The sequence below is a fragment of the Chlamydotis macqueenii genome, unplaced genomic scaffold, assembly GCF_036417535.1.
Source record: "Chlamydotis macqueenii isolate bChlMac1 unplaced genomic scaffold, bChlMac1.mat HAP1_SCAFFOLD_185, whole genome shotgun sequence".
In the NCBI taxonomy this organism is placed as follows: Eukaryota; Metazoa; Chordata; class Aves; order Otidiformes; family Otididae; genus Chlamydotis; species Chlamydotis macqueenii.
The window spans coordinates 130,453-145,149 of NW_028239077.1; the positions used below are offsets into that span (position 1 = coordinate 130,453).

At 49.9% G+C, this 14,697-nt stretch overlaps 1 protein-coding gene across 2 annotated transcripts in view; it reads left to right on the forward strand.

Moving 5' to 3' along the window:
• Positions 1 to 167: 167 nt before the first annotated feature.
• LOC147596083 (E3 ubiquitin-protein ligase rnf213-alpha-like) overlaps positions 168 to 14,697 on the forward strand; it is a 44,948-nt gene continuing 30,418 nt past the window's right edge. Inside the window, exons 1-25 of one of the 2 annotated variants that reach the window (XM_086771668.1) lie at positions 168 to 347; positions 2,997 to 3,258; positions 3,363 to 3,448; positions 3,920 to 4,054; positions 4,247 to 4,310; positions 4,655 to 4,694; positions 4,952 to 5,020; positions 5,104 to 5,277; positions 5,664 to 5,884; positions 6,194 to 6,453; positions 6,757 to 6,962; positions 7,326 to 7,499; positions 8,221 to 8,419; positions 8,710 to 8,774; positions 9,046 to 9,244; positions 9,351 to 9,473; positions 9,572 to 9,670; positions 9,823 to 9,951; positions 10,107 to 10,308; positions 11,205 to 11,384; positions 12,021 to 12,152; positions 12,334 to 12,908; positions 13,250 to 13,415; positions 13,577 to 13,794; positions 14,521 to 14,658. In XM_086771668.1, coding sequence (XP_086627794.1) covers positions 3,012 to 3,258; positions 3,363 to 3,448; positions 3,920 to 4,054; positions 4,247 to 4,310; positions 4,655 to 4,694; positions 4,952 to 5,020; positions 5,104 to 5,277; positions 5,664 to 5,884; positions 6,194 to 6,453; positions 6,757 to 6,962; positions 7,326 to 7,499; positions 8,221 to 8,419; positions 8,710 to 8,774; positions 9,046 to 9,244; positions 9,351 to 9,473; positions 9,572 to 9,670; positions 9,823 to 9,951; positions 10,107 to 10,308; positions 11,205 to 11,384; positions 12,021 to 12,152; positions 12,334 to 12,908; positions 13,250 to 13,415; positions 13,577 to 13,794; positions 14,521 to 14,658 — 4,101 coding nt within the window. In that variant the 5' untranslated portion in view covers positions 168 to 347; positions 2,997 to 3,011. The remainder of the gene's footprint in view (positions 348 to 2,996; positions 3,259 to 3,362; positions 3,449 to 3,919; positions 4,055 to 4,246; positions 4,311 to 4,654; positions 4,695 to 4,951; positions 5,021 to 5,103; positions 5,278 to 5,663; positions 5,885 to 6,193; positions 6,454 to 6,756; positions 6,963 to 7,325; positions 7,500 to 8,220; positions 8,420 to 8,709; positions 8,775 to 9,045; positions 9,245 to 9,350; positions 9,474 to 9,571; positions 9,671 to 9,822; positions 9,952 to 10,106; positions 10,309 to 11,204; positions 11,385 to 12,020; positions 12,153 to 12,333; positions 12,909 to 13,249; positions 13,416 to 13,576; positions 13,795 to 14,520; positions 14,659 to 14,697) is intronic. The other variant, XM_086771669.1, reaches the window with a different exon arrangement.

The following is a 14,697-nucleotide window of genomic DNA, read 5'->3' on the forward strand; positions in this document are numbered from 1 at the left end:
CTCCCCATCCTCCTCCTCGCCCCAGCCTTGAACCCGTCTGGGCATTTCCTCCTCCGCAAACGACGGGCCGCTCCCGCCTCACTTCGAGCCTTTTGCTTTCGGTTTTCGACGAGTTTCCGAGAAACGGCCGGGAGGAAAAGAAAAACCCAAGGTATTGGGCGAGACGTAGGGGTTGCGTTTGCCAGATGGGGTACGGCCGGCGGGGAGGATCGCGTCGAGGAAGGCCGCGGTGAAGGAGACCGCGGTGAGGAAGACGACGGCGAGGAGGGCCACGGCGAGCGTCTGGACGCCAGGCCTCGGTGGTCGCCTCCTCGCTGCCCAGCCGATTGTCCCTGACCTCCTCCCAGGTAAGCAGCGCGCCCTTGCTCCGTCCGCTCCCTAAATCGACGTTTCTCAGCCCAAAAGCTTTATAAATGGGTGCTTCTCAGCCCCAAAGCTCACTGAATCGGAGCTTCAGGGCCTCAGACCTCTAAATGGACGTTTCGGAGCTGCAAAGCTCCCTGAATTGCTGGTTCTGAGCACCAGGGCCACCTACGTGGGTGTTTGAGAGCCCCCAAGCCCCCGAAGTTGGTGGTTTTGGGCTCCAAAGCTCCTAAATTGGTACTTCTAAGCCCAAAGTCTGTGTTTCTGAGCACAAAAGCTCCCTAAATGGGTATTCCTGAGATGCAAAGCTCCCTAAATCAGTCTTTCTCAGCCCAAAAGCTAAATCAGTGCTTCTGAGCCCCAAAGCTCCCTAAATTGGTGTTTCTGAGCCCAAAAAGATCCCAAAAATCAGTTTTTCAGGTCCTCAAAGCCCTAAATTGATGTTTCTGCGGCCCAGAATCTCATTATATTGGTGTTTTGGAGCCAAAAAGCTGCCTAAATGGGTATTTCTTAGCCCAAAATGTCTCTAAGTCAGACTTTCTGAGCCCCAAAGCTCCCCAAATGGGCGTTTCTGAGCCCAAAAGCTCCCTAAATCAATCTTTCTGAGCCCAGAAGCTCCCAAAGTTGGTGAATCAGACCCCCAAAGCTCCCTGAATTGATGTTTCTGAGCCCAAAATCTGTGCCTCTGAGCACAAAAGCTCCCAAAATCGGTGTTTCTGAGTTCAGAAGCTCATGAAATAGCTGTTTCTCAGCCCCAAAGTTCCCTCAATTGATGTTTCCATGTTCTAAAGCTCACTGAATTGCGCTTTTAGAGCCCCAAAACTCCCTAAATAGGTCCTTTTCAGCCCCACAGCTGTCTAAATGGGTGTTTCTGTGCCCCAGAGCTCTCTACCTGGGCATTTCTGAGCCCAAAAGGTCCTAAAAATGGTGTTTCTGAGCCTCAAATGCCTTAAATGTATGTTTCTGAGCCCATAAGCTCCCAAAATTGTTGTTTCTCAGCCAAAAAGCTCCTTAAATCAGTATTTTTGAGCCAAAAGCTTCCTGTATTGCTGTTTCTGAGCCCAAAGGCGCATGAAATTGCTGTTTCTGAACCCCAAAGCTCCCTAAATTGTTGTTTCTCAGCCCCAAAGCTCCCCAAATTATTGTTTCTGAGCCCCAAAACTCCCTAAATAACCATTTTTCAGCTAAAAAAGGTCACTAAATCATTGGTTTTGAGCCCAATAGCTCCCTAAACTGCTGTTTCTGAGCTCAAAAGCTCATGAAATGGCTGTTTCTGAGCTCAAAAGCTCATGAAATAGCTGTTTCTCAGCCCCAAAGCTCCCTAAAGTGAGGTTCCAGAGCCCCAAAGCTCCCCAAATAAGTCTTTTTCAGCCCCAAACCTCCCTCAATGGGTGTTTCTGAGCCTGAAAGCTCCCTAGATCACTGGTTTGGAGCCCGCTTATCTTTCTAAATCGCTGTTTCTCCGCCCAAAAGTTTCTTAAGTCACTGTTTCTGAGCCCCAAAGCTCCATAAATTGGTGCTTCTGAGCCCAAGAGCTCCCTAAATCAGTGCTTCTGAGCCCCAAAGCTCCCTAAATCACTGTTTCTGAGCCCAAAAGTTCCTTAAACCAGGTTTTCTGAGCCTCAAATACTTTACAAGTGTTTTTCTGAGCCCATAAGCTCCATAACTTGATGTTTCTGATTGCAAAAGCTCCCTAAATTGGTGCTTCTGAGCCCAAAAGCTGATGAAATGGCTGTTTCTGAACCCCGAAGCTCCCTAAATGGGCGTTTCTCAGCCCCAGACCTCCAGAATTGTTGTTTCTGAGAGCAAAAAGGTCTCAGAAAAAGGTCCCTAAATGGCTGTTTCTGCGCTCAAAAGCTCAGGAAATGGCTGTTTTTCAGCCCCAAAGCTCCCTATATTGCTGTTTCAGAGCCCCAAAGCTCCCTAAATCACCGTTTCTCAGAAAAAAAATCTCCCTAAATCAGTATTTTTTAAGCCAAAACGCTCACTAAACCAGTGTTTCTGAGCCCCAAAGCTCTCTAAATCACTGTTTCTGAGCCCAGAAGGTCCTGAAATTGGTGGTTTTGATCCTCAAATGCCTTAAATGTATGTCTCTGAGCCCATAACCTCCCTGAGTTGGTATTTCTTATTGCAAAAGCTCCCTAAATCGGTGTTTGTGAGTGCAAAAACTCCATAAATGGGTATTTCCAAGCCTCAAAGCTCCCTATGTCACTGCTTCTGAGCCCAAAAGCTCATGAAATTACTGTTTCTGAACCCCAAAGCGCCCTAAATCGGCGTTTCTGAACCGCAGACATCCCTAAATGGGTGTTTCTCAGCCCCAAAGCTCCCTGTATTGTGATTCCAGAGCCCAAAATCTCCCTCTGTTGCTGTTTCTGAGCTCAAAAACTCCCTAAATGGATGTTTTGGAGACCCGTGTCTCCATAAAAGGTTGTTGCTCAGCCCCAAAGCTGCCTAAATCAATTTTTCTGAGCCCAGAAGTTCCCTAAATCAGTTTTTCTGAGCCCCAGGGCTCCCCAAATCAGTGGTTTGGAGCCCCACAGCTCTCTAAATTGCTGTTTCTGAGCCCCAAAGCCCCGTTTGCCGCCGCGTCGGGGGTTTCTGCTGCTGAAGTGTTTCTCCACCATCCTCCCCAGGTCCAGCCCGCCGTGATGGATGGCTCCGAAGGCGACGGAGAAGAGCTGCGCACACTGCCCCAGCCCAGCCAAGAGGGCGAGCGCGGACCCTTGGCGGGGGATGAAGGGCACAGCAACCCCAAGATGCCTCCGACGGCATCTGAGAGCCGAAACTCCGTTCCTGAGGGATGTGAGGACACGGATTTGCCCTTGGAGCAGGTGACAGGGGACCACGCGTCCGACTGCGGCGACAGCAGCTGGGAGGTTCTCCACAGCGAGCCAGGTACCGCCGGAGCAGGAATGGATCCCAGTGGGATCAGGACAGGGAAAATAAAGGAGCGAGAGCAGAGCCTCGCTCACGTCCTGCCCACGATGCTTCGTTTTTAGAGCCGTCGCCACCTGGTCCGCTGGTGGGAGATGACGACAGTGGCTGTGGACAGGATGCGGCCCCTGAATCCCCTGACAGACACAAGGTGGGCGCTTGGAATGGGTTTTTGCCGGGGAAAATGTCAAATTTGGAGGGGCTGAGCGACTTTTCAAAGCTCAAACGAAACCTCAAACATCTGCTTGTTGTCAGTGCTGCTTTGACCACAAACGCCCTACAAGGTGCTGTGGAGAAAATGAACTCCATCCCTGGTCAGACCCAGGACAAGCCTCCACAGGAGACATCAATTAGTGAGAAAAGAGCCCGTTTTAAGTAAAAAAATTGGGTAATTAGTCCAGGAATGTGCGTGCACGTGGGTTTTGGGACCTGATGGGGAATACTAGTGGGTTGGTCGGAAGTATCTCTGGGGATTTGGTGGTGCCAAAGAGGTCCCATGCTGGCCAGGTTCTGGTCTTGGAGGAGTCATGGTCATAGTAGACCATGTCGTGCTCAGAGGTGGCTCCGATGTTCCTCCAAAAGCTCTTGTGACCGCCAGTAACTCTATTCTTCTCCTTCCCAGGCTCCTGCGGTCCCACCACAAGATGATAGCCCAGCACAGGGCTACGTGTCAGTGGAGAAGGAGAATTACCAGAACATCAGCGTCCATCCGAAGGGAGCATGTGAAATGCAGGAGCAGAAGGGTCTCAAGAGTCCAGTGAGTCCACTGCGGTTTTCAAAGCTCTTGGAGGACGGAGGTTGAGTTTTCCATGCCAGGACAGTGTTGCTGGCTTGGATTTTGGAGCAGAAGACCCTGCCCAGCCCTTTGCCTCTACAGTCTGTTGATCTCTCAGGTTTTGAACTTCCCTTTTCCTTCAACTCTTCCCATTTTTCTTTTCTCCCCGTGAAGATCTCAGATTACGTTAAGAGAACAGGGATGGCAAACCTGGGGAACTTCAGCCACGCAGGTGCCGGTGAGGGTGTTTCCTTGGTCATGCCGTCTTCCCTGATGATAAATCGGGTGCTGAGTCCTGTCGGGAGTGGCCCTGGGTGACAAGAGCTGGTTGGGAGGTGGACACTTTTGGTGACACCACACCCAAAAGCCTCCTGAGCTTCCTCTCGGGACCTGCCCAGGGAGGAGGACGGGCAGAAAGATTCAGTGGGCCACGTCAGTAGGAAGTTGGGGTTCACCAGGGAGAGGGGGGCTCCTTGGGACTTGGGCCTAGTCTTCTTAGACCTAGTGAACCCCAATTTCTACCTTTTCTTGGCTTGCCGCCTTCTTTGAAGGCATTAATTGGTACTTTTTCCTTGGCTGCAGATGATGAGGACATCAGAGAAGGCCCAGGACTTTCCAGCAGGTTCGTTGTGTGGAGGGATGTCGTCACTGAGGGGCTTCTGGTCGGATCCAGAGGGCTGGAGGTCCAGCAGCTCCTGAGGGGAACGGGCTGTCATGGGAGGAGGTGCAGCTTGGGCATCGTTAGGTCCCTTCTTCCTGCAAATCCCACCTCCAGTCAGCATAGACAGGACATCCTTCCACCTTGGAGGGGTGGGCGCTTGCTCCGAGGCATCCGGGTCTTTCTGAGATACCTCAGAGTAACCAAGCGGTCTTCAACAGGGTAGGAGATGACAACGCAGAGGACGAGCAACCTCTGGGAATGTCAGGCAAGAGCCAACTGAAGTGGATGTGAGTGGTGGAGCAGGTGAAGATGGGGAAGGGGGATCATGGCAGGGGGACACAGTGGGGACCCACCCCCTCTTTTTCAACAGCTGCCATACCAGCTTGTATCTGTTTGGTGGACATCACCCACCGCAAGACATGATGACCCTGGAATTTGTTGCTGTGCTGTCAGGATATTATAATTTTGACGAAACAGCCAAGATCTGCGTTGTCTTCTACAAGCAGCCTGGCCTCTGCGAAGAATTTGCCAACATGGAGAAAAAGTAAGAAAACGATGGTTGAATTTATACTGAGGAGGTGGTTCCACTGTGGTTCTCCTGGAGATTCAGCTCTGGCCTGAAGGACCTTGCTGCAGGTTCCTACAGAGGTCGGAGGTGAACCTCCAAATGGAGATGTCTCGGTGGAGTCGTAGCACTTGGTGCTCCTCCGATCTCCCCCTCGCTCCTGGAGCTGCCTTTTTGGCTGGGGCCCAGGATCTTTCAGCCCCGCGTTGGGATCTGAGCTGGGCTGGTGGATTTAATTAATTGCCTGGCTGATGAACCCACCTGTGGATTTCTCCCTGGTGTCTTGAATGCCAACAGTGTCTCGTTGGATGGACCAAAACTTGACCGTTGGCTTGGCCAAGAAGCTTCTTCTCTTCTTCTTCCAGAGACAGAGTGATCACGGGCAGCGCCAGGATCCCCCTTTCTGACCTGCAACGAGGACTCATCTTTTATAAATACGCCGTCGTGAACACCTACAGCCCGGAGAGAGAGTGTGAATTGGAGCACATTTCTTTAGAGAACGTTGACATCCCGGAGACCTGGAAGTACAGGGACGGTCAATTGTACCGTGTTGTGAATATACCCGAAGCGGAGATCAAAGCAGGCGGTGAGCGCTGTTGTTGACTCCAAAGTCACGACTAGATGCAACGGTGACGGCTCTAGGCTGGCCGACATTTCACCCTGGTTTATTCTGTGAGGTTTCAAGCTGCGGGTTTACAAGCCGCTCGTACGAATAAGCGTGTTTTTTTTTTTTCCCCTCGTAATAAAACTCACGGGCTGGTATCCAAGCCGTAGCCAGAAAATGAGCGGCACCTCTTGGGCTGGAGAAATGCACAGAGGATATCGTGCTTTTCAGGGCTCAGCCAAGCTTAGTTGTCTACGTTTTGTTCCCAAACTCTTTCTTTTTTCCCCCCAGGAACGTGGACCTTCTTCGAACAGATTGAGTGCAGTTTCCGCAGCAGCAAAACTGACATTTGGAAAACCTTATACAAAAAGACGCCACGGCGCAAGGTCCAGATGGAGTACCTGATACACGACTTCTTCGCTCACACTGCCTCCTGGAATTCCCTTAACGACGTGGAGAGGAAACTGGATAGGTACAAGGAGAGCACCAAGGTCTGCCTCGGGGATGCCGAGAAAGGCTTTGAGATCGTCTACAGTTTGGATGGGGAACTGGTAGGTGTCCACCAAAACCTCTGGGAAGCTGGGAAAGTGATGGTTCTCATTTTTGAGGATGACATCAGAGGGGTGGAGCGAAGAGCTTTCTCCTGCCTAGTGTATTTAGCACGTAGGACCTTCCTGGATGGATGTGTGGCACCAGGAATAAATCGTTTCTCCCTAGGGAGGTGCCACGCAAGGTGCTCTCCCAGGCAGCAGTGTTTTCCACCTCCCACCTTCCTCCCTAGACTAGGCTGTTCTGGGAGGAAAAACATCTTCTCCAGCCCAGTGAAACGCCCTCTCCTTATTTTTCTTGTCCAGTTGAGAGACAACATCAGCACCTTCATAGAAGCGATCATCATGCACCTGAAGTCTGAGGAACATAAACTTCCTAAGCTCCTCTTCGCCTTTCACATCTCACGTCGCTATCGCATCCCTCTCACCCCGACGTCCGTTGCCAAGGCTGAGAAGCGCCTCCAGGCCATCGAGTACTCCCAAGACAAATACAAAGAACTGAGAGGAAAAAGGTAATTTAGATTTGTGAGCCTGCTCACTTGGAGGCCTTTCGAGGTCCAGGACTCAGCTCGGTTGTCCCTACGTGGCACTTTTGGGTGATGTGCTATCCCAAGGGGTCTCGCCCGGCGCGTAAACTCACATTGGTGGCTTCCAGCCTGGTGGGTCCATCCTAGCTACCCCGGGCACCTCAAAGAGCATTCGGTGTCTCTGATGTCTCCATTTCCAGGCAGCTGCCTGCAAGCAAGATGGATCCTGTCATGGGTTGTGGGAAAAGACTCTATCCCGTGCTGGCACAGGTCTTCCGCTGGCATCTCCAAGGCTGGTTATGGGAAGTTTGACCTTTTTCTTTGGACTTTTTTATTTTTTTTTTGCAGCAAATACGTTCTAGCTCTGAAAGAAACGTGTCTGAACACCACTGACGGCACCTTGTGGATCTGGCTGGTCCCGCTGCTCTACGCGATCAATGAGATGGCGGAGGACCCCTTTCTTCCATGCGAACCTCCTTCACAAGCCTTCCTACAGCTGAGGAGGGACGAAGAGAAGCAAAGGTGGGTCAGAAAGGCTGAGGTAGGATCGGAGTAATGAACTGTCCTGCTCTTCAAAGCCTTTTTCATTCCTTCTGCTTGGTGGCTTCTCAAGGAGCTGCCCCTTCTCCTTGAGAAAAAGGAGAAAAGCCCTGTCCAACCTGACCTTGACCACTGCCAACGATGGGGAAGGCGTCCCTGTCCACAGCAGGGATGATCCTTGACGGTGCCGTCCAACCCAAACCCAGCCCAACCCATTCTATCGTCTTTCAGATCAGGTTCCTCCAAGCCCCATCCAACCTGACCTGGAACACTTCCAAAGATGGGGCACCCGCAGCTTCTCTGGGCAACCCGTTCCAGAGTCTCATCACCCTCGTCGTACAACATTTCTTCCTTAAGTTCGATCTATGTCCACCCTCTTTCAGTTTAAAAAAGGCCCAGGTGCAGGACCTCACACTTGGCCATGTTGAACTTCATGACGTTGGCACGGGCTCACTCCTCCAGCCTCTCAAGGTCAACTTGAACCCTGAGTTTTCTGCTAATGACAGTAAAGCGGGTGAATTTCCAAAAATTCATGCTTTACCATGTAGAGACGCTCACTGTCAGACCCCAGCTTCTCCTTCCAGCCTGCAGCCACCCTGGCTGTGGGTCACCACTGTGTCTACCAGTCATGGTGCCATCTCAGTCACCACCAGTGTGCCTCCTGGCCCTCCAGAGTCTTGATGTTCTTGATCCACTTTCCTAGGAAAGTCCTGAAGATGATAAATGCTCACAAGACCTTGATTGAAAGATGTGCTCCACTGGCAAAGAAGGTGCTGGAGATGGTGGCCTTGAGGAACTTCACCAAGTACACTTTGCCTGACATTTGGCTTCCACTCCCGCTCCTCTTGGAGACCTTGTACGGGCATATCCTGGACATGAGTAGAGCCTCGTCCCAAGTGCCTGTAAGGACAACTGACTAGTGGAAGACCTTCTTCTGCTCTGCAGGGAGTGGTGGGGCTGTTTAAATGTGGGCCAGGATGTGTCCTTGGTCTCTACAGAGATTTTCAGCAGGACTGAAGGACTTAATTGTAGAAACCCGGGGTTAGAGCTGAATCCTGGGACCAGACGAAAGGAAATCCTTTTCATCTTGCTGGAAAACGTCACGCTTAGTGTTTAAGTGTGGAAGCTCCTCAGCTGCGGGAGCAGAAGCCTTTTCATGTTTGTCCTCAATGCCTTTCTGTCCTCTTTGCAGGAAGACGATTTCATCATGCCTTTGGAAAGCATCGCCACCAGGATGGAGTCCTGGTTCGAGGACTTGTGAGTCGGGGCTTCTTGAGAGGTGCTGCGACGCCTCCATAAAGGGTTTGGGGAGGGATGGATGGAGCTGCGCGAAGAGAGGGTGGCTGCCATGATTTGTCTGTTGCTTTTTTGATGTCTTTAACCCCACCATGGCTGGAGAGCATGGAGACCCACAAGGGTGGTGTCCTATGAACCTGCTCCTGTCTCCCAGCTGCAGATGGTGGCTGTGGTCAGGTAGCGAGTGCGAAAGCAACTGCAAGAAGCGTTTGGCCCTTTCCTGCCTCCACAGGTTCCCAGCAGGGTCTTCAAAGAAACCGCTGAAGCCCGTGAATGAGCACGAGGTCTTGCAGTGTCTGAACCTGGTGTACATCTTGCTGAAGCATTTCGTGGAGGAGTGGATGAAATCAGTGTCCTTCAGCTCTGTGATGCTAACGCTGCGGATTCTCGGGATGTTTGTCGGCAAAGCGGATTGGCTACAAGCTAACAAGGTAGGAATGAGGTCTGTGGCTTCTGTCACGAGGGCTTAGCCTCCTATTTGTAGCTGAGGAGAGCCCAGAGCTTCTGGTTCACTCTTCTATTCTTTGATTTCTCAAGGAATTCCAGCAGTTTACTTCAGTGGAAAGGTTTCAAGAGTTTTCGCTTTTTATGACGCCGTGGCTCGAGAGATACTTTCACAGGGCACCCATGGATGAGAAAACCTTCCTGAAGAACATTGAGGTGAGTGACGAGACCCAAAGACCCACGCGTGCCACAACCCTTGGTAGATCTGGGTATTCCTCAAGGTCCAGCTGATGGGTTTGGCTCTCCCTCCGTAGGCGTGGCAGCAGCTGCTTTCGATGAAGATCATCAGCGTGGGGTGGACCGAGGAGTGGCAGGGCTTGATCCATAACATGTTTGAGAAGTGGCTGAAGAAGGTGAGCCGTGGAGACCCTCCAGCTGGTGGGGGATGATGTTCCTGGTCTTTGCCACGCTTGGTTTTGCTTTGGTCACTGTTTTGGTGGTGGAACTTGAGCAGATTGGTAAGGTCCCAGAAAGCGGCTGCCTTTTGAGCATTTCCTTGCCGTAGGTGAATGATAAACACCTCCTGGACTTCTACCGGGCTTTCCTGAAGGTGGAGAAGCACTACGATGCCAAGTTGGAGGGCTGCTTTACGAATTGCATCATCCAGTGGATCAGAGCCCTTGACAAAAGTGAGGTAGGAGAGCTCCTTGGGCTGCTGGAGGCCTCTGCATCCCACTTTACTACCTCTTTTACTGATCTGTGCTGGGTTAAATGAGTGGGGAAATGTCTTTCTGAAACAGCTGTGAGTCCACAAAGCCCCTAAAGAGGAGAAATTTCTTGTCCTTGCAGGAATACATGCTAAAATCTGTGATACCCGTGTTGCTCAAGACAAGCAGACCGGCTGGTGGGACGGTGCTTTCCGTTCTTGTGGAGAAAATGTGTTCGGAGATGAAGAGTCTGGGAAGCATTGACACATTTGATGAGAGCACTGGCCCCGTTTTCGCCAACCTGCTCAACTCTCCTGGGGTCTGCGATCTCATTTGTGCTGTCCGTGAGTGTCCCCCGAGAGCTTTTCTTGGAAAAAATCTTGGTTTGTAAGCGAGATAGTTGGGAAGACGGAGTCTTTTCACAGGGACCTTCTGATTTTGTTGGCAACGCAAAATAAGAGGGGGAGGAAAAAAAAATCTTGCACACTAGAAAAATGAAGTTTCATTCCAGGAATGGAGAAACATCTTGGTTTCGTTCCAGGAATCTTTATCCTGTCGCAACACTGCTTTGTTGCGCGCTCAGTGAGCACGGGGCTTGTTGTTGAGGAGATGGAGCCAGAACATTTCCACGCAAAGACAGTCGAGCATTAGAACGAGGAGCAAAGAGGTGGTGGCCTCACCACACTTGGAGGGTTTCCGTGGTTGGACAGAGCCTGGTCTGAGGCTGGTGGTGACCCTTCTTTGATCAGGAGATGGGGAGAGGACAACTCGCAGCTGTTGCTCCCAGCTGCGACTTCTGGCGCTGTCAGAAAGACTTTGGGCTTGTGGTCTCCACAGCTGCCTTTCCCACAGCAGCTGTTGGCTGCAGTGGGATTGTTCCTTCACCTCCTGTTGGCCAGAACAAAGCCACCCAGCATCCCTCCTCTGTGCCCCAGCCCCTCTTGGGACCCCTCCCATCCACAAGAACTGGCTGCACTCAGATGATATCTCCTAGGTGGTCCTCATGGTTTATTTCAGGCAGGGGCAGATAACCTGGGTTTCCCAAAGGAAATCTGGGATTTTCTCAAGGTGCTGATTTTGATGGTTGCTAGAAAGCAACCATGCATCTGTCCTCCACACCAGTGGCGTGATAGACCCCCGTGAACTGGAAGCTACTGGCTTTGCCTGAGTATCTGCCTTCAAAAGAAATACAGGAGGGAAGCTGCCCACTGCCTTTCACCAAACTTCATTTATTTTACAGAAGAACTGGAGCTCAAGTTTCAAGTTCAGCTCAGCAATGGCGCGAAGATCCTCCTTTCCCAGGTGTATGAGCTCTCCAACTTTGTGGGACACCGTGTTCTCTCGGGAGACATTCCGTGCAGTATCCTCTTCAACATCTTAAAGCATGAAGAGCTGTTTAAGAACATACTGTGCGCCTGTAGTAAGTTCGGAGTTTCCAGCTTGGATGTATTTTCGTAGTTGCGTGGCCAGCGGGAGACAAATCTACTGGATAATTACCTAAAATGCAAAGAAAACAAAAAATTATCTGCAACGGAACTCCAAAACCAGAAGTAAAAATGTAATATTTGGTCAGAGATTAATTTAAGCAACTTGAGAAGCAGGAAGAAGTGAAAAATGCTTTTTTTTTTTTTTAATGCAGTTAAAGTTTTGGGGTATTAGTGGAATTTATGTTAAGGTTTTGTTCGTATAATTTTTTTCAAGGATAGTGGTGGTGTAGCTTCCTGGTTACATGCCTTCCCTTCAGGCCCATCGCAAACTCCATCTCTGTTCGATTAAAACCCAGAGGATGAGTGACAAGTCCTCCAAATTCTGCTCCGAGAATAAACTTGATTGATATTTTTGATGTTTTGGGGCACGTCCTCCAAATTGCACTCGCAGAATAAACTTTATCGATGTTTTTTGGTGGTTTCAGCAACAGTGCTGCTTTGGGAAGGAGCTGCAGGCTTTCTGCAAACTGAAAGGCTCATCTTTTTTTTTTGATGGCAGGGTTTATGTTCCCTGCAGCTCTTCTCTTTCCAAGTCATTCTTAGTGTCTGGGTCTTTTTTTTTTTTCCAGATTCTTCTTTCTCCAAGTGTATAAAAGACGTGCTGGAGGTCAGGAAGCAGGAGTTTGAGCAACTAGAAGAGCAGAAGCAGCAAAGATGCTCCTTTCTCCGCCTGTGCCGTGGCATAGATGACATGATAAAAGGTACTAGTTGGGTTCATGGAGCTCTTTCTATAGTTGTTGAGTGGAGAGATGTCTCCCAAAACATGGAGTCTCACCGTGGGTGGGAGGGAAACGCAATCAGGGAACCCATTGACTTCAGAGCTCTTTGTTGGTTGAGAGACACATGACATGAGTTCCTTCTTCTTGTTCCCACCTGTTTCAGTGGATAGAAGTACCGTGGAGAAAAGCATCATGGACAACGAAAGTTTTAAGGATCAGATGTCGGTGAAGAAGTTCACCATCGACGGCAAGAGTGAAATGGAATCGCACGCTCTTGCTGATTACAGTGACATGATGCAAAAGCTTTACATCGTGGAGAAAAGCCACTGTTTCCGCAGGCTGTGGAAGATGAGAGCAGAGCAAGCCAAAGCCGTGGTCCCTGAAGACGAAGTTTTCTCTGTAGGAGATGTTCAAGAAAAAATTTATAAGCCAGCCATCGCTGACTTTCAGAAAACCTACCTGTCCCTCAAAGACTTCTCCATCACCCTCGGGACTGTGCAGAGCCAGTTTGAGAAGCTGCTAGGAGAGACGGATCAGCTCCTGGAGGAGTTTAAAATCATGGAGGACAGTGAAGGGCCGAGGGGTGGAAAAGCTCACTGGATTGCAGGTGTGGTGGAGAGAGTTGAAAACTACCTGACCCTCTCCAAAGTGGTGAACACTGCCAAGATGATCGATGCTCTCAGACAGATGCTTCACCTGGAGGGAGATTTCCAGATTCTCAGTGACCTGACGAAATACGTACGTAGGAGATGCGTGGGCAATCGTCTTGGGTGCTCTTGGGAAATTCAGGTAGACAAGTCTGTACATGGAAGGCCACACGTGGCAGCTTCTGATTAAATCCTAAACAGGTTTCTCCTCAACTAGACTTGAGTGGTAGACTGCAGGAATTACTTCCAGCTCCCTGTTCATTTTGAAGGCCTACAGGGATGAATTCAAGAGCAGACTTGGGTTTGAGGCCAAGATCTCATCTTGTCAGGGAAGGAGGAGGCAGAACTGAGCTTCTTTCACTCTATTCCCAATAGATACATATTGGGGTGGTTTTTTTTTTTGGTTTTTTTTTTTTGTTTTTTTAATTCCAGGAAGAGGAGGAATTCAAGAACAAGCAACTCAGTTTTATGACCCAAGACTTAATGAAGGTGAAAAAAAGTTTGAGTGACATTCCTCAGGGAGTCTTGGACTTTTTGAGGGAACTTCTGGAATGTGCAAGGAAAGGTTTTACCTCCTGGATCAAGACCATAATAAAAGGTAGGCCAGAAGGAAGGGAATCATCAGATACAGCAAGAGAAGGAGACCACTTAGTCCTTGTCTGTCCCCACATCCACCACGGCATTAGATGAATCAGAGCAGAGAAATTCCTCAACTGTCCCTCTTATTTTTCTTTTTCTTCTTTATTTTTTTTTCCCTAGACAAGACGAAAATCCCCGTATTTGTGGAGCTGGCATCCATTTCTGTGGGCGAAAATGACATGGATATCGACAAAGTCAGTTTCTTCCGTGATGCCATGACTGCTTCTGCCCCCATTGTATTAGACCTGAGTCCCACAGATGGCTTTGACCAATTCTCTGCAGCTCTGTCTTTCGTCAGAGAAGCCATCTCGAAAGACAGTAAGCTTCCCAAGAAGCTGGTGAGTCTTCAAGTCCCATGTCCAAAAGTTGCTTGGACCTGTGCTGTGAGGCCGGGTTGTGCAGGTGTAGGTGTCTCATGCTGTTTAAGATGGTTTCCTCAGGACATCCATGTGGATCTGGCAGGAGCTGGGCAAAGGCTGTGCTCCTTTTGGAATGGAAACCTGGTGGAGCATCTCAAATGACCTTGCACGCGTGTGTGGGCAACTGGAGGAGACCCAGTAGGCGTTGTGAATAGGGGGAAACAAGTTCTGGAGTCTACAGTTTAGGAGCATGGAATAGTTGAGGTTGGAAGGGACCTTTGGAGACTGTCTAGTCTAAATCCCCTGCTTAAAAGGGAGTCATGTACAACAACTGCTGACAGCCATGTCCAGTTGGGTTTTGAGCAGCTCCAAGGCTGGAAGACTCCAGAACGTGTTTGAGAATTTGATACAAAAGCTTCTGCTTAACAGAGTCCCTCGTGTTTGTGCCCCAGGCTGTTGGTGAGCCTTACGCTCTGCTCCCTACCAAAACCAGAGCAGAGAACAAGAGCTTCACTGCATGCCAACGCTCTGGGGTGTTAGGACAGGTCCAACTCTGGGGCTGTGTCTCCTCAGAAGCCATGGGAAACCCCATCCTCAGAAGAAATAGCCACAGAAACCTCACCCGCATAAAATTTGGAAGGGAGGAGTGGTGCTTGGTGTCCTTCCAGCTCCTTACTGGGCTTCACTTTGGTTCTTCTTTCGCAGAAAGATTCCTGTGACAACAGAGAGTGGATAAAGATGGTTCATGACTCTCATGGCTCTGTGGAGCGTTCTTCGATCTCTCAAGCCATAAGTATCAACAGAAATGGAATTTTTACCATCTCAGCACCTCCAAAATTCAAGGTAAAGTGTTGCCCGGATGGTTTCTTGTTTGGTTGTATT